This window comes from Tachyglossus aculeatus, chromosome X1 (assembly GCF_015852505.1).
Source record: "Tachyglossus aculeatus isolate mTacAcu1 chromosome X1, mTacAcu1.pri, whole genome shotgun sequence".
Lineage (NCBI taxonomy): Eukaryota > Metazoa > Chordata > Mammalia > Monotremata > Tachyglossidae > Tachyglossus > Tachyglossus aculeatus.
Genome location: NC_052101.1, coordinates 116215013 through 116238672, shown reverse-complemented (window position 1 = coordinate 116238672; position 23660 = coordinate 116215013). Strand labels below are relative to the sequence as shown.

General features: G+C 52.2%; 2 protein-coding genes across 2 annotated transcripts in view; one reads left to right on the top strand and one right to left on the bottom strand.

Moving 5' to 3' along the window:
* The window catches only part of ADGRE1 (adhesion G protein-coupled receptor E1), a 40128-nt gene extending 33717 nt beyond the window's left edge, over positions 1 to 6411 (top strand). Inside the window, exons 22-27 of the mRNA XM_038771778.1 lie at positions 885 to 1120; positions 2587 to 2653; positions 3288 to 3379; positions 4894 to 5062; positions 5149 to 5253; positions 6201 to 6411. Of these exons, the coding sequence (XP_038627706.1) occupies positions 885 to 1120; positions 2587 to 2653; positions 3288 to 3379; positions 4894 to 5062; positions 5149 to 5253; positions 6201 to 6236 (705 nt within the window). The 3' untranslated portion in view covers positions 6237 to 6411. The remainder of the gene's footprint in view (positions 1 to 884; positions 1121 to 2586; positions 2654 to 3287; positions 3380 to 4893; positions 5063 to 5148; positions 5254 to 6200) is intronic.
* A 13657-nt stretch (positions 6412 to 20068) lies between these two features.
* On the bottom strand, positions 20069 to 23427 carry LOC119949922. The gene is made up of 4 exons (XM_038771777.1): positions 23323 to 23427; positions 22830 to 23141; positions 21297 to 21487; positions 20069 to 20473 (listed from the first exon to the last, which is right to left on the bottom strand). The coding sequence occupies exons 1-4, from the start codon at positions 23425 to 23427 to the stop codon at positions 20329 to 20331; spliced, it is 753 nt and encodes a 250-aa protein (XP_038627705.1). The 3' UTR covers positions 20069 to 20328.
* Between the last annotated feature and the right edge of the window lie 233 nt (positions 23428 to 23660).

Genomic DNA, 23660 nt, shown 5'->3' with positions numbered 1-23660 from the left:
CCCCGCCCCAGCATGAGCCTCACAGCACAGCAACACAGAGGCAGATGGGCCAGGCTTATTTCTTGGCCACCATTTGGATCTGAAACCAGTAAAGGGGTTTCAGCCAACAGGCCTGCTCCCCTCCCTTCCGCCCCAGATCAGGCTTTTTGATCATTCTGAGCCCTTCTGCACCCTGTGGGAAGACCTTATCCAAGACCCTATTCGGGAACCCTTCTTGCCCACATCTGATGGGGCATTAGTCCAGCTGGGATAGCTGCTCTGAGGTTGGTGCAAGGGTTGGCGGGTGACCCTGCCTTGATGGAACTACCCCAGGCACCATTCCTAACACAAATCTTTGAAGTAGATTGGAAAGGCATAGAGAGAGGTGTCCCCCTGGGGGGATCTGGCCCAAGCCAGGCCACTTCATGGATTCGGGGTTGATGATGATGATGGTGGTATTTGTTAAGTGCTTACTATGTGCCAAGCACTGTTCTAAGCACTGGGGGAGATACAAAGTTATCAGGTTGCCCCAGGTGGGGCTCACAGTCTTAATCCCCATTTTCCAGATGAGGTAACTGAGGCCCAGAGAAGTGAAGTGACTTGCCCAAAGTCACACAGCTGACAAGTGGCAGAGCTGGGATTAGAACCCACAGCCTCTGACTCCCAAACCCGTGCTCTTTCCACTAAGCCACACTGCTTCTCTGGTGGGTGGTGGGGGGTGAGGAGCACTTGGAATCAGCCTAGTCTCCAGGGATCAGCCCAGTTTGGGCCAGATCCCCAGGGACTTCTCGTGAGTCTCCCGAGATGGCGACCGGGTTACCTGCCGTGGGATTTAGGGGCTCTGGCTCCCTTGAGGGAGGACACATATCAGCTGAGATTGTCTTCTTTTCCCCTCTCCCGCGCAGACCTTATGTGCTGTCATCGCTGGCCTGCTGCACTACCTCTTCCTGGCTTGCTTCGCCTGGATGCTGGTGGAGGCCGTGATGCTTTTTCTCACGGTCCGGAACTTGAAAGTTGTGAACTACTTCAGCTCCCGCAACGTCAAGGTGCTGCACCTCTGCATCTTCGGCTACGGATTTCCAGGAGTGATTGTGGCCGCGGCTGCGGGAATCCAATCTAGGGATTACGGGATGCACAATCGGTAATGTCTCATCGACATCCAGATCCTGTGGGTGGTGCTGTTGATTCGTAATAATAATAATAATTATGGCATTTGTTAAGCGCTTACTATGTGCCAGGCACTGTACTAGGTGCAGGGGTGGATACAAGCAAATCAGGTTGGACACAGTCCCTGTCCCACGTGAGGCTCACTGTCTCAATCCCCATGCTGCTTCCTTCGTAGTCAAGTGCAGCATTGTTCTGGACTTACAAATTGCTTTGGGATCCTTTAAAAGTCTTTCTGGTCTTTGAGGACTGATGATCAGGTGGGGTTGGGAAATCAGAGAAGCAGCATGGCCTGGTGGATAGAGCCCAGGCCCGGGAGTCAGAAAGATCTGCGTTCTAAGGCCGGCTTCGCCACTTTTCTACTGTGTGATCTTGGGCAAGTCACATAACTTCTCTGTGCCTCAGTTACCTCGTGTACAGTGGGGATTAATACTGTGAGTCCCAAGTGGGACATGGACTGTGTCCACCCTGATTAGCTTGTATTTACCCCGGTGCTTAGTACAGTCCTGCTACATAGTAAGCACTTAGCAAATACCTTTTTTTTTTTAATGCAGTGATTTGCTTAGTGGCATCTGGTGAGCATTTCCTCCAGTATCTCCACAGCCTGAAGTGCTGGGGAGGCAGGGGGAGAGAGACACACTAGGGATTTTTTTTCTATTTCAGCAGCAGATTGGGGCCTTTTGGGACTTGGAATTGAAGTGGAGGGCATGTGTAAGGTCACCGGATGTCCTGATTTCGTGAAACAGGATCCCAGTTTTGGAGACTGTCCCGCCACCTTCTTTAGGTGTTTTTGGGCTACATTTAAGTCACAAAACATCAAAGCTTAGCAGAACACCGGTCCTTTACACCAAATGGCTGACAGAGAGGTCTGGCATCTCAGCTGATGGGAGAGGTGACATCGGGATGGAGACACATGCCTATGTCAGCCCACATCTCCCTGTCTGCGTAGAAGGGGTGAAGAGGAAAACAGACAAAGAGAGGGGAGGGGAGGTGCCACTGGGGTCAGAAGCGCTTCTGTCCTCCTCTCTCTGGCTTTATCTTTATCTCTCCCTCCACCTCTTTTTCTATCCCTTTCTCCATCTCTTCGTCCTTCTCTTTTCTCAATTCCTCTCTGACTCTCTTACTTTCTGTCTCACAGCCCTGCCCTCAGGCCTACTTTGGTCCCTTCAGGCGTACTCTAGACTGCCTCGAGGAACAACAGAGTGGCAAAGAAAACAGAAATGGACAAGCAACCCACCAGTTCATTTGGTCACATTGCTCCCTTCATTGCTTTGTCCACCCTCGTTAGTCCATTTCTGTTTCCAGCCACTGCGGCAGTCCAGGCAGTGGCCACGTCATCCGGCCCAAATGGCAGTGACTCTGACCTGTGGGAATTTGCAAGTCGGGAATTATTCAGTGATGCGGTGGGACAGTTAACACTGACTCTTCTCATTCTTTCTACAGCTGCTGGCTGAACACAGAGACAGGGTTCATCTGGAGTTTCCTGGGGCCTGTTTGCTGCATTATTGTGGTATGTGAATCTCTGGTCAAGTGCCACTCTCAGTCTTCCAGGGAAGGCTAGAGGAGTTATGGGCGGGTTAGAGGCAACAAGTAGTTATACAAGAAATGGGGGTCTAAACTAGTTGGTCTAGAGGATTTGGGAAGGCCATAACTTCTGCACGATGGCCTACACCCTCCCTCCATTAGTTTTTTTTGGTGGGGGAGAGTTGCCCTAAAAGTCAGAGGAAGGTCCTGTCACTTTTACAGACACCTATGCGAGGGCTGAGGATTAATGGAGGGATTGGGAGTGGGGAGGCCGCACTAGAGTCACGTGGGGTTGATTTGGGAAAGTGTGACTGAATCCAGGTCAACTTTCCTGTCAACTCATCAGATGCCTGCAGTAGATCGAAATGTCGGATCTCCTGGTGAAGCCCGTTTGAGCATGTGAAGACAGTACTAAGCGTTACCCAGAGAGGGCTGCCATCTTAAAGGAGACCAAACGGATACAATATTGAGTAGACATACTTCCAATAGGCATTTGGCCAAATTCGTTAGAAAATCGAATCTGGGCCCAAATGAAATGCAATGCCGTACTCACCCCAAGGACACTGGGTGGGAAACTGCAAGTTCCAATTCTGATAAGTTTCTTTGGCTTTTGTTGTTAGATCAATTCAGTCCTTTTTACCTTGACTTTATGGATCCTGAGAGAGAAGCTCGCTAGTGTCAACGCGAACGTGTCTACTCTCAGAAACACCAGGTAGTACTAATTAAAGGCAGAAGAGTTATTTTGGGTTTGTGTATATGAAGGGGTGGGCGGGGGTGGGAAGAAGAGGGAAGTTGTCCCCCTGAATGGCCGCAGCTAAAATTACACCAGGGCTTAATGGAGCTCAGCCCTGGGACCTGTGGGCAGATCCCTGGCACCTCGACCCCAGCAGTCCACCGTTCCTTCTAAAATACGCCGTGAGCTTGCAGGCACCTCGCCCTCCATCTGACTCTGCTGGAACATTGCCTTTGGCCAGAGCCGCTCTGTCTCCCAGGAGGATTTATAAGGTTGCATCCTGGAAATATAAGAGCTTCTGTTGCCTTTTTTTAAAATGGCATTTATTAAGCGCTTACTATGTGCAAAGCACTGTTCTAAGCGCTGAGGAGGTTACAAGGTGATCAAGTTGTCCCACATGGGGCTCACAGTCTTAATCCCCATTTTACAGATGAGGTAACTGAGGCCCAGAGAAGTTAAGTGACTTGCCCAAAGTCACACAGCCGACAACTGGCAGAGCTGGGATTTGAACCCATGACCTCTGACTCCAAAGCCCGTGCTCTTTCCACTGAGCCACGCTGCTTGAGCTCCTCCTTCCCTGTCAACAAATAAATTCAGCCTGGCAAATGGCCACACAAAGTTGAAAAATAGCTGGTGGGGAAAGATGAAAGGTGGCTTAGCCAAATTTCAGCTAAGGTGATCAGGTTTGCCCTGGTCTAGGGCAGGATGAGGGTGGGGTCTCCAGGGGTCAGGCCAAAAAGGGATGGAGGCAGAGGGGGGAAAAGGGGAGAAGCAGCATGGCCTAGTGGAAAGAGAACGGGCCTGGGTTCTAATCCCAGCTCTGCCAATTGTTTGCTGTGTGACCTTGGCCATATCACTTAACTTCTCTGTGCCTCAGTTTCCTCAACTGTAAAATGGGGATTTTAAAGTGGTGGACCTGTTCTCTCTCCTACTTAGACTGTGAGCTCCATGCGGGACAGGGACTGTGTCCGACCTAATTAATTTGTATAGAAGCAGCATGGCAGTGTGGATTAGAGCATAGGCCTGGGAGCCCGAAGGTCATGGGTTCTAATCCCGGCTCCACCATTCGTTCGCTGGGGGACTGTGGGCAAGTACTTTCACTTCTCTGTGCCTCAGTTGCCTCATCTGTAAAATAAGGATTGAGACTGTGAGCCCCACGAGAGACAGGAACTGTGTCCAACCCAATTTGCTTGTATCCACCCCATTGCTTAATACAGTTCCGGGCACACGGTAAGTGCTTAACAAATACTACAATTATTACTATTACCCCAGTGTTTAGAACAGTGTTTGACACATAGTAAGTGCTTAACAAATACCACAAAATGGGGTGGGGGAGAGAACATAGCTTCTCCTCTTCTTCCATCACTTTGGCACCACATCCCGCCATGCAGCCCCTACCCCAACCCCCATCGATGATCTCCTCTGCGAAATGATCCTGTCTCCTGCAGGCTAAGTTTCCGAAATTGATCTCTTTTCAAATCTCCTCGACTCAGGGTACTGACATTGAAAGCCTCCGCTCAGCTCTTCATTCTGGGCTGCACCTGGATTTTAGGGATTTTCCAGTTGGGCCCCGCAGCCAAAATCATGGCATATTTGTTCACCATCATCAACAGCCTGCAGGGAGTGTTCATATTCTTCATTCACTGTGTCCTCAATCGCCAGGTAAAAGCTGCTCCCGATTCAGTAGGGGCTGACTTTCCTGCCGCTGTTAGGGGCATGGGCCGCTGACTATGTTTCTAAATCCCCAGGTGAGAGAAGAGTACAGGAGGTGCATTACAGGGATTTCAAAACGCAGCACCAAATCCCAAACTTCTGGAGTTATGCTGTCAACTGTCACTTACAGCTCCAAAACGGTAAGAGGATTGCTCAGGCCAAAGTTGATCTTCTCCCTCCCTCCCTGCACCACTTGAAACGGTGACTCCAGCAGATAGAAGGTGGTGAGGGGCGGGGAGAGAATACCTTCACAAGGGCCACGCCAGGGCCTTCTAACAGCTGCAGTGGACCCCATGACATCCCCCCGCCACCCTGCACCTCCCCCTACTTCCCAAATCCCAGGGGTCTTGGACCTCAGGAGCTGCCCTTTTTCACCAAAATGGTAAAACAGATCTGACTGCATATGAACTAAAGTTAAGGGATCCTTACAAGTTCCAAGCTAGGCAGAGGATTTGCCATAACCTGCCATAACCTGAGGATCTGCTTTAGGAGAAGCAGCGTGGCTCAGTGGAAAGAGCACGGGCTTTGGAGTCAGAGGTCATGGGCTCAAATCCCAGCTCCACCAGTTGTCAGCTGTGTGACTTTGGGCAAGTCCCTTAACTTCTCTGTGCCTCAGTTACCTCATCTGTAAAATGGGGATGAAGACTGTGAGCCCCCCGTGGGAAAACCTGATCGCCTTGTCACCTCCCCAGGGCTTAGAACAGTGCTTTGCACATAGTAAGTGCATCATAACGGAATAGATGTCCATAGGACAGCCGAGATGTGTAATCTAGGAGGCAGGAATTATGGATCAGACCCTGTACTAAGCAGCTTCCTTTGATGACCTAGAAAATGACACTAACAGCCCTGTTCTAGCTAAACAGGAAGACCTCTTTTTTGGCTTGTCTTGGCCGAGCTGGCTATCTACTTTTCTACAGGGCCCTCTCGGGGTTTGTGGTGGCAAAGCCAAGCAGAATGTGGTTTTGACTCACTGGCCTTTAAATATGGCTGGCAGTGGGCCGATAGCAAGTATCTGAAATGGATTCATCCAGCAAGATGCCCACGGGAATATTGTTTTCTAATTCTAGATATCTTCTCTGTTTTCTAGGGAGATTCCCTTGGAGTTTCCTGGAACAAATCTTAATGCAATAACCGGCAGGCACCAGAATGGATGGGGCTGTTATCTCCTTTAACATCCTGTCCCTGCAGAGTGAGGTGGGAGGTCAATTTTCTCCTACTGATAGTCTGGGAAAACCTTGGAGAGCTCGCTTTCTTCCTCACGGGGGGGGGGAAATCCCACCTAGTTCTCGACGACCCAGCTGGGCAACGGAAGAGGAAAGAAAACTCTACCTTGCATTTTTTTCTTTTTTTCTAAAGCTTACTATCGAAATGAAGAACGCTAGCACTAAAGAAAGCCCTAAACACCTGTAACGTGAGCAGCGGCAGTAGAGTTACGATGACAGGCTTACCGGCTTCCACGTTATTTCCCATTTAACTGCCTTTCATGTTCAAATTCGCTCTCGGTGAACTTCAGGTGCAGTGTGGGTGGTAGCTGGAAATCTCAGTGGATGGCGGTCAGTCCTTGCCCACTGGACACGCTTGGAGATCGTCCTTCATTCATTCAATCATATTTATTGAGCACTTACTGTGTGCAGAGCACTGTACTAAGCGCTTGTACTAAATCCTTGGCTGTCCTGCCATATGTATGATTTGCAGCATGATCTTTTAGGGTCAGCCTTTTGCTACCACGATCTTCCTAAGGCCTTTGGTCAAAAGGAGCCCCTTCACCCCCACCCCTGCCCGGCATTGGAGGGTTTGTTGCTGTTGCCGCCTCCCAACAACCCACGGTTGGAGCCGCAGCAAAACAGTTGCTTCTGTCACTGATGCAGACTCAGGTGCTGAACGTTCAAGCTGCCATATCGTTGCCTAAATCAAGGAGTGGACCCTAACAAATGGGTTCAATTCTAGCTTGACAAATCACAGCCTGGAACCTTACATAATTTTTCTGCAGGTTCTTGGGAGCAGGACTGTTTGAGTTAACTAGTTTCGGGGACTGGCCGGGCATGCGGTCGTTCTGCCCAGATTCAGTGCATCCCCCAATCTCCCCCACACCGCTTCTTCAAATTTGGGAGGAATAGCGGAAGTAGGGACGTTCCTAGGGAAGTAGGAAGGAACGTTGAGTGAATGGGGGTTTCTGTGCTGATTTCTAAGAACGGGGCACTTGGACATTGGAGTGTGATGGGACTGAGCACTGAACACTTTAGAAATCTCATTTGACTGGAGTAGGTTTCCAGGTTCCATTCCCCAACTCAGTTGCCTCTCACTGGAGTGTGTGTGAAGGAATCTCTTTTGGCAATTTGGGGAATCCCAAGACTAGGAGGGGATAAGGACTGGTCATTGCACTTAATAATGCTCCCCACTTCTGCGGATGCTAAGGCCCTTGCTAATTATTCCCCTCCCCACACTTAGTGCAAATGCCCAGGACTTGAACCCTCACTAGCAAGATCATGTTTAAAACAGTATTGAGCAAGATTGGCTTCAGAGACCATTTTCCTGGAACTGGAATGCTTATTCCATTGCTATGATGAACCTGTAAATTGTTGTTTCAATTCACTGCTTGTGATTTGTCTTTAATTAAAAGAAACCCAATTCACTGCTTATGATTTGCCTTTAGTGAAAAGAAACCCAATTTCCACACGGTGCGAGTATACTCAGTTCCTCTGCGCTTCACTGACAGAAATGTCACTCACCTTCGAAAACTAAGAGCAGTGAAGTGACCCCAGCCCCGTTTTAAAAGACGATACCATTTGTTTTTTCTCACCAATTGATCTGCAAAGCATTTGGAAGCCCTCTCCTTGCTCTGCTTGCTGATCAGAACCATACTTGAAATGGAAAGTTGGCACCCATGGATCCCATAATAACTGTCACCATCTTTCTCTGCCTGACTGGCTTCTCTGGGAGACATTGCACTGCCCTATTTTTCTCTGCTGACTGGAGTGGTGAGATTGGAGACCACCATGGGTAGAATATTTGGTTCCTACAGACCACTCACCAGTAGCCACCCTGAACCCACCAAAAGAGTCTCCTTATTGGGCCTGGCCCTCGGCTCTGTTCTCCTACGCCAACCCTCATGCTTCGCTCCTCTAATGCCAACCTTCTCACTGTATCTCGATCTCGTCTATCTCTCCGCCCTCTCTCACACCCGTGTCTTGCCTCTGGCCTGGAACTCCTTCTCCCTTCGTATTCCACAGACGATCACTCTTCCCACCTTCAAAACTTTAACCAAATCACATCTCCAAAAGGCCTTCCCTAACTAAGCCCTCATTTCCTCTTCTCTCATTCCCTTCTGCCTTGCCCTTGCACTTGGGTTTGCACCCTTTCTTCACCCTACCCTCAGCCCCACAGCACTTATGTCCATATCTGTAATTTATTTATTTATACTGCTATCCGTGTCCCCCTCTAGACCGTAAGCTCCTTATGGGCGGGGAATGCACTTACCAACTCTACCAACTTTTAGGAAACGGAGTTCGCCTTCTTGATATGTTTCAAATTGAGCCACGTCATATAGGTCAGTTCTGGGTCACCTATTCTCCACCTACACCCACTCCCTTGAAGAGCTCATGCCCTCCCAGAGGTTCAACCACCATTTACTATGTGGATGATCCCCACCCTCTCTGCAGTCTCACACGTCTTCCTGCCTTCAAGACATCTCTATTTGGATGTCTTGCCATCACCTCAAACTTAACACGCCCAAAACAGACCTCCAAACCCCGTCCTCCCCACTGGTTTTCCCATCACTGTAGACAGCACCCCACCATCCTTCTCACAAGCCCATAACCTTGATGTTATACTTGACTCATCTCTCATTCAACCCACATATTCAATGTCTATAATTCTATTTATTTATATTGATGCCTGTTTACTTCTATAGATGACCGTCCCCACCCCTCCGGCCCCCAGACTATGAGTCTGTTATGGGCAGGGACTGTCTCTATTACTGTACTGTACTTTCTAAGTGCTTAGTACAGTGCTCTGCACACACAGTAAGAGCTCAATAAAAGATTGAATGAATGAATGTCATAAAATCCTGTCAGTTCAACTTTCACAACATTGCTAAAATCCCTCCTTTCTTCTCCATCCAAACTGCTACCACATTAATCCAGGCACTTATCCTATCCCACCTTGATGACTGTATCAGCCTCCTTGCTGACTTCCCTTCTTCCACACTCTCCACACTCCAGTCCATTCTTCACTCTGCTGCCCAGATCATTTTTCTACTAAAACATTCAGTCCATGTTTCCCCATTCCCCAAGAACCTCCAGTGGTTGCCTACCCACTACTGCATAATAATAATAATTGTGGTATTTGTTAAGTGCTTACTACGTGCCAGGCACTGTACTAAGTGCTGGGGTAGATATAAGGTAATCAGGTTGGATACAGTCCCTGTCCCACATGGGGCCCACAGTCTTAAATCCCCATTTTACAGATGAGTTAACAGAGGCACAGAGAAATGAAGTAACTTGCCAAGGTCACAGAGCGGGCAAGTGGCAGAGCCGGGATTAGAACCCAGGTTCTTCTGACTCTCAGGCCCGTGCTCTATCCACTAGGCAACACTGCTTCCGCATCAAACAGAAACTCCTCACCATCAGCTTTAAAGCACTCAATCACCCTGCCCGCTTCTACAACCCAGCCTGCACACTTTGCTCCTCTAAAGCCAACCTACTCATTGTTTCTCGTCGCCAACCTCTCGCTCATGTCCTGCCTCTGTCCTGGAATGCCTTCCCTCTTCATATCCAATAGAAAAATTTCTCTCCCTACCTTCAAAGCCTTATTGAAGGCACATCTCCTCCAAGAGGGCTTCCCTAAGCCCTCATTTCCTTTTCTCCCACTTAGTTTTCTGTCACCCCGATTTGCTCCCTTTATTTGGCCCCTATCCTTAGTCCCACAACACGTATGTACAGATCTGTAATTTATTTATATTAAATAAGTGTATTAAATAAGGTCAACCCCCTCTACACCGTAAGCTTGTTGTGGGCAGGGAATATGTCTGTTATATTGTTACATTGGACTCTCCTAAGTGCTTAGTAAAGTCTTTTGCATTCAGTAAGTGCTCAATAAATACAACTGATTGATTGGACTGCAGTGGAGAGACACAGGTGGCTGGGAGGTCAGCAAAGAGGCCGATGCATTGGTCAGTGCTGGATGAGGGCTTGGATCAGGAGAGTTATCAGTTTGGATGGAGAGGAAAGGCCTGATTGTAGCACTCTTATGAAGGTAGAACCATCAGGATTTGATGACAGATTGAATACATGGGTTGAATCAGAGGGATGAGTCTAAGATAATGTCAAAATTATGGGCTAGGGAGACAGGGTATAGTGGTGTTGTCTATAGTGAGGGGAAAGTCAGGGGAGGACAGGGTCAGTCAAAATCACATTTATTGAGCACTTACCATATGCAGGGCACTGTACTAAGTCCTTGGGAGAGGACAATATAACAATAAACAGATACATTTCCTGCCACCAATGAGCTTACAGTCCAGAGGGTTTGGGTGGGAAGATGAGAAGTTCTGTTTTGGACATGTTAAGTTTGAGGTGTCTGCAGGACATCCAAGTAGAGATGTCCTGAAGACAGGAGGAGATGCAAGACTGCAGAAAAGGAGAGAGAGCAGGGATGGAGATGTAGACTTGGGGATCATCCACATAGAAATGGTGGTTGATACCCTGGGAGGGCATGAGCTCTTCAAGGAAGTGGGTATAAGTGGAGAATAGGTGACCCAGAACTGACCTATTTGATGTGGCTTGATTTGAAACATATAAAGGTGGTGAACTCTGTTCCTCCCAAAAAGAAACCGTCAAATTACAGTTCAAAGGGCAAGTATGAATGTTCACCTTACATGACTTTATGGGTGCGGCCTATTGATATTAATTATAGACACAGGACATATCACACTGAACAATACACATTTATTTATTCTGTATAAAACACAAACACGCATGAATATTTGCATGAACATCTATCATATAAGTGTACATATCCATATATCCACATACATACACATTTCCAACTGTACACAATTCAAATCCACTGGAGTACAGATTCGCTGTAAAGGAAATAGTTTATACTGAACTATGATTATACTTTTTTTTAAATAGTATTTGCTGAGAGCTATGTGCCAGGCACTGTAGTAAGCGCTGGGGTAGATACAAGTTAGGTTGGACACAGTCCCAGTGCCATACAGGGCTCAGCTCAGTCTTTATCCTCATTTCACAGATGAGGTAACAGGCACAGGGAAGTTAAGTGACTTGCCCGAGGTCACACAGCAGACAAGTGGCAAAGTCAAGATTAGAACCCAGGTCCTTCTGATTCCCAGGCCCACGCTCTACCCACTAGGCAATACTGCTGCTTCTGCTTCTCCCGCAAACCCAAATTGGCCCCGCTAAATCTACATATTTGGCAGTATAGTTTTTGCCTTTGTCTGATACCATTTTAAACTAGGCTGGGGCGAAATAACCCCCCTTGTTTCTATTCCTGACAGTACTGAAGGGAAAAGAAAAAGTGTTTTTATTTCTGCAAACTCCTGCACTGAAGAGGGTTCATCTGCCCAACCCGGGCTTACGGACCCAGATTTAGGGATCCCAGACTCGGGAACTCCAGATTAAATCGATCAACCGATCAGTGGTGTTGACTGAGCGCTTATTGTGTGCAGAGTCCTATACTAAGCTCTTAGGAGAACGGGAGGGTGAGTGTCCCTAGCCCAGAATGGGAGCCCGGGATGGGAGTAGAGGGGTCCAGGGCTCTTTGAAGAGCTTTCCCTGGATTGTACAGCAGCAGTCAATGCAAGCCACGCCCGTCACTAAGTCTGCTATCAGGAGGGCATGAACTCAAACAAACAAGCTAGGTAAGGTACTTGCCAAGAGGACCGGTGAGTGCAAGAAAGAATCTGTGACCCTGGAATAAAGTGGATTCGGCCAGGGCTGTTGCTTAGGCTTTTGGTAGAAGGGCAGGGAGGGTCACTGAACCCAGGAAAGGAAGCCAAGCTGCTGAACAGAGGGGTCCAGGGCTCTTTAAGAGGTTTCCCTGGATGTGGCTGCCGTGTTCAGCAGCAGTCGAGGAAAAGCAATCTCGTTACTAAGTGCAACATCGGGAGGGGATGAACTCCAAGAAACAAGGCGCTTTACAAAGCCGACTGGTGGGCTAAGGGGAGAGTAACTGCGATCCCTCCACCGAACTGGAGACCATGGTGCTCAGAGGAGTCGAGGGCTCCTTAAGAGTTTGGGCTGGCCTGGATGGCCACTCCACTGTGAGAAGCAGCCAGTGGAGTGAGGGGCAGGGCCTCCCGAGGAGGGGAGGACGGTGGGGGACAAGCGGTGCCCAAGGGGCGTGGGTGCAAAACTTCCCAAGGAAAGGGGGGGAAGATGTCCCCAAACACCAGGAGTTCAAAGTCTCCTGGGAAATGGGGGTGAGAGCCTCCCAAGGAGTGGAGGCACAGACTCTATCAAGGAATGAGGGGCAGAGCCTCCTGAGGAGCAGAGGGGCAAGAGACACCCAAGCCGGGGGGGGTGAGGGAGAGCAGAACATCCCAAGGAGCAGAAATACCCAACTTTCTGAGGAATGGGGTGCAGAGCCCCCCAAGGAATGGGGGGCAAGAAGTGCCCATGGAGTGGATGTGCAGAACTTTACGAGGAATGGGGTGCAGAGCCTCCCGAGGAGCAAGGGAAGACCAAGGAGCGGGGGGTATAGAACCTCCTGAGGAATGGAGGTTAGAGTCTCCCAAGGAGCCGGGGGCAAGAGGCGTCCAAGGCACAGAGGTACACAGCTTCCCGAGGAATCGGGGGGCACAGCCTCCCAAGGAGTGGGGTGCAGAAAGCGCCCAAGGGGCGGAGGCACAGAACTTCATGAGAGCAGACCCTACCAAGGGATCGGGGTACAGAGCCTCCCAAGGAGTAGGGAGGAAGGGATGACCAAGGAGTGGGAGGTGCAGACCTCCTGGAGGAATGGAGGACAGAGCCGCCCAAGGAGTGGGGGACAAAAGGTGCCCAAGGAGGGGAAGTACATAACTTCCTAAATGGAGGGCAGAGCCTACCACGGAATCGGGCAGCAGGACCTCTCACGCAATGGTGATGCAGAGCCACCCGAGGAGCATGGAGTGAGGGGTGATCAAAGATCAAGGGATGCAGAGATGCTGGAGGAATGGAGGACAGAGCCTCCCAAGAAGGGGAGGTACTGAATTTTCTAAGGAATGGAGGACAGAGCCTCCCAAGGAGTGGGGGACAAAAGGTGCCCAAGGAGGGGAAGTACATAACTTCCTAAATGGAGGGCAGAGCCTACCACGGAATCGGGCAGCATGACCTCTCACGCAATGGTGATGCAGAGCCACCCGAGGAGCATGGAGTGAGGGGTGATCAAAGATCAAGGGGTGCAGAGATGCTGGAGGAATGGAGGACAGAGCCTCCCAAGAAGGGGAGGTACTGAATTTTCTAAGGAATGGAGGACAGAGCCTCCCAAGGAGTGGGGGACAAAAGGTGCCCAAGGAGGGGAAGTACATAACTTCCTAAATGGAGGGCAGAGCCTACCACGGAATCGGGCAGCAGGACCTCTCACGCAATGGTGATGCAGAGCCACACGAGGAGCATGGAATGAGGGGTGATCAAAGATCAGGGGGTGCAGAGATGCTGGAGGAATGGAGGACAGAACCTCCCATGGAGGGGAAGTACCAAATTTCCTAAGGAATGGAGGGCAGGCAAGAGCCTCCCAAGGAGGCTCAACGCCAACTCTGACCTCGACCTCCTCCAATCTGGCTTCCGTCCCCGAAGAAAGGGGGGGAAGATGTCCCCAAACACCAGGAGTTCACAGGCTCCTGGGAAATGGGGGTGAGAGCCTCCCAAGGAGCGGAGGCACAGACTCTATCAAGGAATGAGGGGCAGAGCCTCCTGGGGAGCAGAGGGGCAAGAGACACGGTGGGGGGGGGGGGGGGGGGGGGGAGGGTGCCCTCTCAAAGGTCACCAATGACCTCTTGTTTGCCAAATCCAATGGCTCCTACTCTATCCTAATCCTCCTCAACCTCTCAGCTGCCTTAGACACTGTGGACCACCCCCTTCTCCTCAACTTGGCTTCACAGACTCTGTCCTCTCCTGGTTCTCCTCTTATCTCTCCAGCCGTTGATTCTCAGCCTCCTTTGTGGGCTCCACCTCCCCCTCCCATTCCCTTACTGTAGGGGTCCCTCAAGGGTCAGTTCTTGGTCCCCTTCTGTTCTCGATTTATATTCACTCCCTTGGTGAACTCATTCGCTCCCACGGCTTCAACTATCATCTCTACGCTGATGACACCCAAATCTACATCTCTGCCCCTGCTCTCTCTCCCTCCCTCAAGGATCATATCTCCTCTTGCCTTCAGGACATCTCCACCTGGATGCCCGCCCACCATCTAAAACTTAACATGTCCAAGACTGAACTCCTTATCTTCCCTCCCAAACCCTGCCCTCTCCATGACTTTCCCATCACTGTAGACGGCACTACCATCCTTCCGGAGCCAAGAAGGGGAGGTACTGAATTTCCTAAGGAATGGAGGACAGAGCCTCCCAAGGAGTGGGGGACAAAAGGTGCCCAAGGAGGGGAAGTGCGGGACTTCCTAAATGGACGGTAGAGCCTACCAAGGAATTGGGTGGCAGAACCTCTCACGCAGTGATGATGCAGAGCCACCCGAGTAGCAGGGAGTAACCATGACCAAGGAGTGGGGGGTGCAGAGATGCTGGAGGAATGGAGGACAGAACCTCCCAAGGAGGGGAGGTACCAAATCTCCTAATGAATGGGGGGCAGGCAAGAGCCTCCCAAGGAGTGGGGGGCAAGATGTACCCAAGGAGGGGAAGTACATAACTTCCTAAATGGAGGGCACAGCCTACCAAGGAATTGGGCGGCAGAACCTCTCACGCAGTGATGATGCAGAGCCACCTGAGGAGCAGAGAGTAAAAACGACCAAGGAGTAGGGGGGTGCAGAGATGCTGGAGGAATGGAGGACAGAACCTCCCAAGGAGGGGAGGTACCAAATCTCCTAATAAATGGGGGGCAGGCAAGAGCCTCCCAAGGAGCGGGGGGCAAGATGTACCCAAGGAGGGGAAGTACATAACTTCCTAAATGGAGGGCACATCCTACCAAGGAATTGGGCGGCAGAACCTCACACGCAGTGATGATGCAGAGCCACCCGAGGAGCAGGGAGTAACCACGACCAAGGAGTAGGGGGTTGCAGAGATGCTGGAGGAATGGAGGACAGAACCTCCCAAGGAGGGGAGGTACCAAATCTCCTAATAAATGGGGGGCAGGCAAGAGCCTCCCAAGGAGCGGGGGGCAAGATGTACCCAAGGAGGGGAAGTACATAACTTCCTAAATGGAGGGCACAGCCTACCAAGGAATTGGGCGGCAGAACCTCTCACGCAGTGATGATGCAGAGCCACCCGAGGAGCAGGGAGTAACCACGACCAAGGAGTAGGGGGGTGCAGAGATGCTGGAGGAATGGAGGACAGAACCTCCCAAGGAGGGGAGGTACCAAATCTCCTAATGAATGGGGGGCAGGCAAGAGCCTCCCAAGGATTGGGGGGCAAGATGTACCCAAGGAGGGGAAGTACATAACTTCCTAAATGGAGGGCACAGCCTACCAAGGAATTGGGCGGCAGAGCCTCTCACGCAGTGATGATGCAGAGCCACCCGAGGAGCAGGGAGTAACCACGACCAAGGAGTAGGGGGGTGCAGAGATGCTGGAGGAATGGAGGACAGAACATCCCAAGGAGGGGAGGTACCAAATCTCCTAATAAATGGGGGGCAGGCAAGAGCCTCCCAAGGAGTGGGGGGCAAGATGTACCCAAGGAGGGGAAGTACATAACTTCCTAAATGGAGGGCACAGCCTACCAAGGAATTGGGCGGCAGAACCTCTCACGCAGTGATGATGCAGAGCCACCAGAGGAGCAGGGAGTAACCACGACCAAGGAGTAGGGGGGTGCAGAGATGCTGGAGGAATGGAGGACAGAACATCCCAAGGAGGGGAGGTACCAAATCTCCTAATGAATGGGGGGCAGGCAAGAGCCTCCCAAGGAGTGGGGGGCAAGATGTACCCAAGGAGGGGAAGTACATAACTTCCTAAATGGAGGGCACAGCCTACCAAGGAATTGGGCGGCAGAGCCTCTCACGCAGTGATGATGCAGAGCCACCCGAGGAGCAGGGAGTAACCACGACCAAGGAGTAGGGGGGTGCAGAGATGCTGGAGGAATGGAGGACAGAACCTCCCAAGGAGGGGAGGTACCAAATCTCCTAAAGAATGGGGGGTAGGCAAGAGCCTCCCAAGGAGTGGGGGGCAAGATGTACCCAAGGAGGGGAAGTACATAACTTCCTAAATGGAGGGCACAGCCTACCAAGGAATTGGGCGGCAGAGCCTCTCACGCAGTGATGATGCAGAGCCACCCGAGGAACAGGGAGTAACCACGACCAAGGAGTAGGGGGGTGCAGAGATGCTGGAGGAATGGAGGACAGAACATCCCAAGGAGGGGAGGTACCAAATCTCCTAATAAATGGGGGGCAGGCAAGAGCCTCCCAAGGAGCGGGGGGCAAGATGTACCCAAGGAGGGGAAGTACATAACTTCCTAAATGGAGGGCACAGCCTACCAAGGAATTGGGCGGCAGAACCTCTCACGCAGTGATGATGCAGAGCCACCAGAGGAGCAGGGAGTAACCACGACCAAGGAGTAGGGGGGTGCAGAGATGCTGGAGGAATGGAGGACAGAACATCCCAAGGAGGGGAGGTACCAAATCTCCTAATGAATGGGGGGCAGGCAAGAGCCTCCCAAGGAGTGGGGGGCAAGATGTACCCAAGGAGGGGAAGTACATAACTTCCTAAATGGAGGGCACAGCCTACCAAGGAATTGGGCGGCAGAGCCTCTCACGCAGTGATGATGCAGAGCCACCCGAGGAGCAGGGAGTAACCACAACCAAGGAGTAGGGGGGTGCAGAGATGCTGGAGGAATGGAGGACAGAACCTCCCAAGGAGGGGGAGGTACCAAATCTCCTAAAGAATGGGGGGTAGGCAAGAGCCTCCCAAGGAGTGGGGGGCAAGATGTACCCAAGGAGGGGAAGTACATAACTTCCTAAATGGAGGGCACAGCCTACCAAGGAATTGGGCGGCAGAACCTCTCACGCAGTGATGATGCAGAGCCACCCGAGGAGCAGGGAGTAACCACGACCAAGGAGTAGGGGGGTGCAGAGATGCTGGAGGAATGGAGGACAGAACCTCCCAAGGAGGGGAGGTACCAAATCTCCTAAAGAATGGGGGGTAGGCAAGAGCCTCCCAAGGAGTGGGGGGCAAGATGTACCCAAGGAGGGGAAGTACATAACTTCCTAAATGGAGGGCACAGCCTACCAAGGAATTGGGCGGCAGAACCTCTCACGCAGTGATGATGCAGAGCCACCCGAGGAGCAGGGAGTAACCACGACCAAGGAGTAGGGGGGTGCAGAGATGCTGGAGGAATGGAGGACAGAACCTCCCAAGGAGGGGAGGTACCAAATCTCCTAATAAATGGGGGGCAGGCAAGAGCCTCCCAAGGAGCGGGGGGCAAGATGTACCCAAGGAGGGGAAGTACATAACTTCCTAAATGGAGGGCACAGCCTACCAAGGAATTGGGCGGCAGAACCTCTCATGCAGTGATGATGCAGAGCCACCCGAGGAGCAGGGAGTAACCACGACCAAGGAGTAGGGGGGTGCAGAGATGCTGGAGGAATGGAGGACAGAACCTCCCAAGGAGGGGAGGTACCAAATCTCCTAATAAATGGGGGGCAGGCAAGAGCCTCCCAAGGAGTGGGGGGCAAGATGTACCCAAGGAGGGGAAGTACATAACTTCCTAAATGGAGGGCACAGCCTACCAAGGAATTGGGCGGCAGAACCTCTCACGCAGTGATGATGCAGAGCCACCCGAGGAGCAGGGAGTAACCACAACCAAGGAGTAGGGGGGTGCAGAGATGCTGGAGGAATGGAGGACAGAACCTCCCAAGGAGGGGAGGTACCAAATCTCCTAATAAATGGGGGGCAGGCAAGAGCCTCCCAAGGAGTGGGGGGCAAGATGTACCCAAGGAGGGTACGTACAGAACTTCCTTATGTATGGGGTGCAGAGCCTCCCAAGGAGTGGGGGTGTACAGCCTCCCGAGGAGCAGGGAGTAACGGATAGCCAAGGAGTGGGGGGGCACAGAGACTCTTGAAGAATGGGGGGCAGAGTCTCCCAAGAAGCGGAGACACAGACTTCCCGAGTGGAGGGCAGAGCCCACCAAGTGGGAGTGCAGAGTGTCCCAAGGAATGGAGGTACAGAAAATTCTCGAGGAATGGGGGGGCAAAAGGCACCCAAGGGGTGAGGGTGCACAACATTCCCGAAGAATGAGGGGGGACAAAAGGTGCCCAAGGAGGGTCCAAAACATTCCCGAAGAATGGGGGGGGCAAAAGGCACCCAAGGAGTGAGGGTCCAAAACATTCCCGAAGAATGGGGGGCATAAGGCACCCAAGGGGTGGATGTACAGAACTTCCTCAGGAGTGGATGCGGGGGGCAGAGCCGCCCGGGGAGTGGGGGACAGAGCTCCCAACAAGGGGGACCAATCAAGGAATGGTTATCTCTTGATTAAGTGTAGTATCAGGAGGGAACAAAATCACACGAGCAAGGCACTTCCCAAATAGACTCGGGGGGCCGAGGAGAGAATCTAACCACCACACTGGAGGAGCACATCGACGAACACGCAAAATCAAGTGGGTTGGGCCCCACCTGCTCAGTAGGCCATAAGGAGGAAAGAAGGGAGAGTCGCCGAGCCCAGAACGACCCACCTTCAAAACATTAGCAACATCCCTTCTTCTCCAAGAGGCCTTCCCCCATGAAGCCCTCCTGTCCCCTCCTTCTTCTTCGCCTACATGCTTGGGTCCGTACCTTCGGGCACTTGGAAGGCACTCCACCCTCAGCCCCACGGCCCTTATGACATTCATGTCTGTAATCCATTTCTTTATATCAACGTGCGTCTCCCATCTAGATCATAGGCCCATTGAGGACAGGGAACGTATCCACCAACTCTGCTGCACCCCACCAGGTGGTCAGTACAGTGCTCGGAACACTCTAAGCGCTCAAATACCACTGAATGACTGATTGATTGTTGCGATCTGGGAAGTCATTTCCCGCAACAGCCAAGGAAAAAACAGGGGACAATAGGAGGGGTGGGAAGTCAAAGCAGTGACATAAGGGGGAGAGGAGGCACCACCCCTCTAGGCCTAAAGAGCCCAATGGGTCTCAAGCGTAAAGCATGTCAGCCCCTCGTCCTTTTCCCTCCTTTTCTTCTGCCCACCTCCCGGGGCTTGGCTCAGCATAGCGGGGGCCACGGCTACGCCAAAGTCCCTCCCCACCCTGCGCCACCTCCTGCGTGCTCCGAGGATTTGAGACACCGCAGGCTTCAGGAAGAACCAGCTCCTGCCGGGCTCCTGAGAAGGATGGGCCTTCCTAATTCTCTTGGAAAAATCTCTCACCTGCTGCCCTCTCACCTTCCTCATTTGAAACACAATATTGGCACTGATCCCCAAGCCGCCCACTGCTTCCTGAGGAAGTGCAAGGCTGGTTTGGGGGAGCAATCGGCTCAAGTTAGACTTTCCACTTCCCCAAGCCCACTCTTGGTGTGGGCGAGTGAGTAAGGTATTGCCTTCCCCAAGGTTCCTGGTCCAGTTGTTGGCCCACCAAGGCCCACTTAGACCCTGGGAGTTTCTCTTCCTGAACCACTCCACGGGGAACTCCTATACCAGCTTCCCTCCCCTTCTCTCCATCCCCCACTCCGCACCCTCCGCCACCCCTCCAACCCCCACGACGTACACCACCATGACAACGTACACCATCACTCCACGGGGAACTCCTATACCAGCTTCCCTCCCCTTCTCTCCATCCCCCACTCCGCACCCTCCGCCACCCCTCCAACCCCCCGACGTACACCACCATGACGCCCTTGCTCTGGGTCCAATGCCCAGAGCCGTCCTTTACCCACGGCCTGAGGCGACTTCCTCTCCACCCTCGCTATGTCTCCGGCTCCCTCACCCAGCAGGGCCAGTCAGAACACCCGGTTCCGCCCTGCAATGGGTTACATCCTCTCTCATCTCTTCTGCACCCACTTGTCCCCCAGTACCACCCACCCGTCGGCTGCACCATTTTTGGACCCGGTGCGATGGCCAACGCCGTCCTTCACGGGCTACAGAGGTTTTCCGGCCCGCCGGCTCCCTGCAAGCCAGGGTGAGGTCACCAGCCCGCGGATCCACGGCTGCCCGGCGATCCTGGAGCTTGGATCCCTCAGGTCCCGGCGACTGAATCCTGAGTCGTCACCGGTCACACTCCTGCTGCACAAGAGAATGAGGGAGGATCCAGGCAAAAGAGAAGCATTTTCCACTAATCCTTCACGTACCACCCCAACATTGGAATCCCGGCCCTCAAGGAACACCAAATACTTGGCTTCAGCTTGGGGATTCAGTCACCTCAAGTAACTTGCTCTTTGGCTGCTCCGGATACTGAAATTAAAAGCTTCTCATTTGCCCAGGTACTGTGTCGGCAAAATCGCCACATAATGACCAGACCTGAAACACCTCTTCCTTCTTTTTACTTGGTCTTTGGAATCCATTTCGGGAGCCTCCTTAGTGTACAAGCAATCTGGCAGCCCCTTTCCCGCCCCATACCCGGAAGTCCAACCAGGGGAAAATGGAATTCTAGAAGATTACAGGATTGGGGGGGGGGGGGGGGGGGGGGGAGGAGGAATGAGGGCGGCCATCTCCAGTTATATGTAGCCAGCTGGAGTCAGAGAAAGAATGGGGATATGAACTTCAGCAGCTAGAGCATGGAGGGATGAAAGAATGAAAAATTGCATAGAAAAAATGAAGAGCGCACACGAATCAGCTTGACAACCCTCATTTGTTTCAAGCAAATCTGTGTTCCCAGTACACGAGAGGCCCCTTTTTATTTGCATTCAAAAATTCCCCTCCACCTCAGTCATTTTAGTACATCGTAATCCCGGCCTTCTCCCTAGGCACACCGAGCTTCACCGGCTCAATCCCAACCTGTGGGAAAGCTTGTTTGACAAGTGAAATGGAAAAAAAGGTAAGAATTATTTCTTAAAGGCCATGAACTGGATTTGTACATTTCCCCATTCAGAGCAAGCTCTGCACTTACCGAGTGATGGTCCCATAGTCACCGTAGCCAACTCCCGCTGAAACTGCCACGGTCACAGCTGGAGACCCGGAGCCCAAGGACTTCTCAGGCCTCTTCCTCAACCCGCCCGTGCTGGCTTCCAGGAGCATGCTGGTGCAGGGGGCCCCCAGGGCCAGACAATGTACCACACCAGCCAGGATGGGACAGAAGCCCTGGAGGAGAGGGAAAGGTGGGGATGGGTGACTGATCCCTAAGGCGGAATATCCGCCAATTACCAGGGCTTCAGCTTAAGTGGCCCCCGGCCACGTTCCGAGAGAGGAAGCTCCGTGGAAGTAAAGGAGCAGTCAGGCCAGTGGAAAGGGCACACCTCTCTTAGTCGGGAGACCTGGGTGCTGGGGCCTGCTCTGTCACCTGCTGGGGTTATGTCCAAGCCATCAAGGGGGAAGCTTTCAAGTAAAACACCATTTAGGGCATTCTGTGAGGCAGACAAGTTCAAGGGGAGTCCCTAGCAACGGCCAGCTCGGGTGCTGGCGAAAACAGCAGCTTCCAAGGCAGCCGTCTGCTGGGTCGCAGCACGGCTAAAAAGCACAGGGGCAGCGCTAGGCTGCAGTCACTTGGGCTGCATACAGGTTCTTGGCATGCACTGGGCAAAAGACTCGCACCACTCACCCCACCCTTGTGCGTTGCACCCTGTGCCCCGGGAAGGTCACGGCTCACAGGGTCGTGAGCCTTCAAGAGTCGCTGTGTGGGTAAGTAAGCCCTGAAAACATGTTCTCCGAAAGGTTCTTGGTCCTCAGAGTACCCCGTGAGCACCTGATATTCACCACCCCCCCTCAGCCCCACCCCACTTGTGTAGGGGAAGCAGCGTGGCTCAGTGGAAAGAGCCCGGGCTTTGGAGTCAGAGGTCATGGGTTCAAATCCCGGCTCCACCACTTGTCAGCTGTGTGACTTTGGGCATGTCACTTAATCAATCAATCAATCGCATTTATTGAGCGCTATGTGCAGAGCACTGTGCTAAGCGCTTGGGAAGTCCAAATTGGCAACATATAGAGACAGTCCCTACCCAACAGTGGGCTCACAGTCTAAAAGGGGGAGACAGAGAACAAAACCAAACATACTAACAAAATAAAATAAATAGAAAAGCTATGTACAAAAACAGAGTAATAAATTACAGACTTAACTTCTCTGGGCCTCAGTTACCTCATCTGGAAAATGGGGATTAAATCTGTGAGCCCCCCCATGGGACAATTTGATTACCTTGCATCTACCCCAGCGCTTAGAACAGTGCTTGGCACATAGTAAGCGCTTAATAAATGCCATCATTATTATTATTATTATTGTGTACATAACCGTACCCTCTACCACTTCTTCTATCTGGAATTAATTTCCAAGTTTGTAGCCCCCTCTAGACTGCAAGCTCTTTCCAGTCACAAATAACATCCACCAATTAGTCAATTGTACTTTTCCCAGGGCTCGGTCCAGTGCTCCGCACACAGCACGCATCCAATAAATACCACCGACTGAAGGCGGTGTCCCGGCACCAATGCGACTCACCTGTCTCCCTGGAAGGGGGTCTCCCTCAGCATCAGCAGCGGCGGTACTGTACTGAGCGCGTTGTCCTGGACAACGAAGGGGGGGACGGCTGAAGATGGCGGCCTGAGGGGAATCTCTGGCGCGCGTGCGCACACACACACACACCCCAGAAAACGGGGTGCGGGGGGCCCCCGCGTCGGAGCCGAGGGCCGTGGCTTCCAACCAGGCCGAGAAGGCTCGTCTCCGCGGGCAACGTCCTTCCCAGGGAGCGCACGGAGGGGACGGACAGAGAAACGGGGAGGGCCGCCGCGGACCACTCTCGCGCACGCGCGCCTACTCCCCCTGCTCCCGCAAACGTCGACCGCCCCTCACTACCGCACCCCCCGCCCGCGTTACCGCATTTTTCCGCTCCCGCAAACGTGCCTCACGGGCGACGGCCGCGGCGGCCATTAAACCGGATCACAACGATTTCCGGCGGCGGGCGCAGGGGCTGATGGGTAGCGGGAGGACCGACCTCCGAAGAGGACGGGGCGGGACCGTGCGCGCATGCGCGCGAGAGCAGGCTCGGATTTGGGGCCGTCTGCGCTTGCGCCACTTCGGGCTTTTCTGCGCGCACCATGGCGTTTGCACACGGCACTTTCCAATCAATTGCACACGGCACTTTTCAATCATTCAATCAATCAATCGTATTTATTGAGCGCTTACTGTGTGCAGAGCACTGTACTAAGCGCTTGGGAAGTACAAGTTGGCAACATATAGAGACAGTCCCTACCCAACAGTGGGCTCACAGTCTAAAAGGGGGAGACAGACAACAAAACCAAACATACTGACAAAATAAAATAAATAGAATAG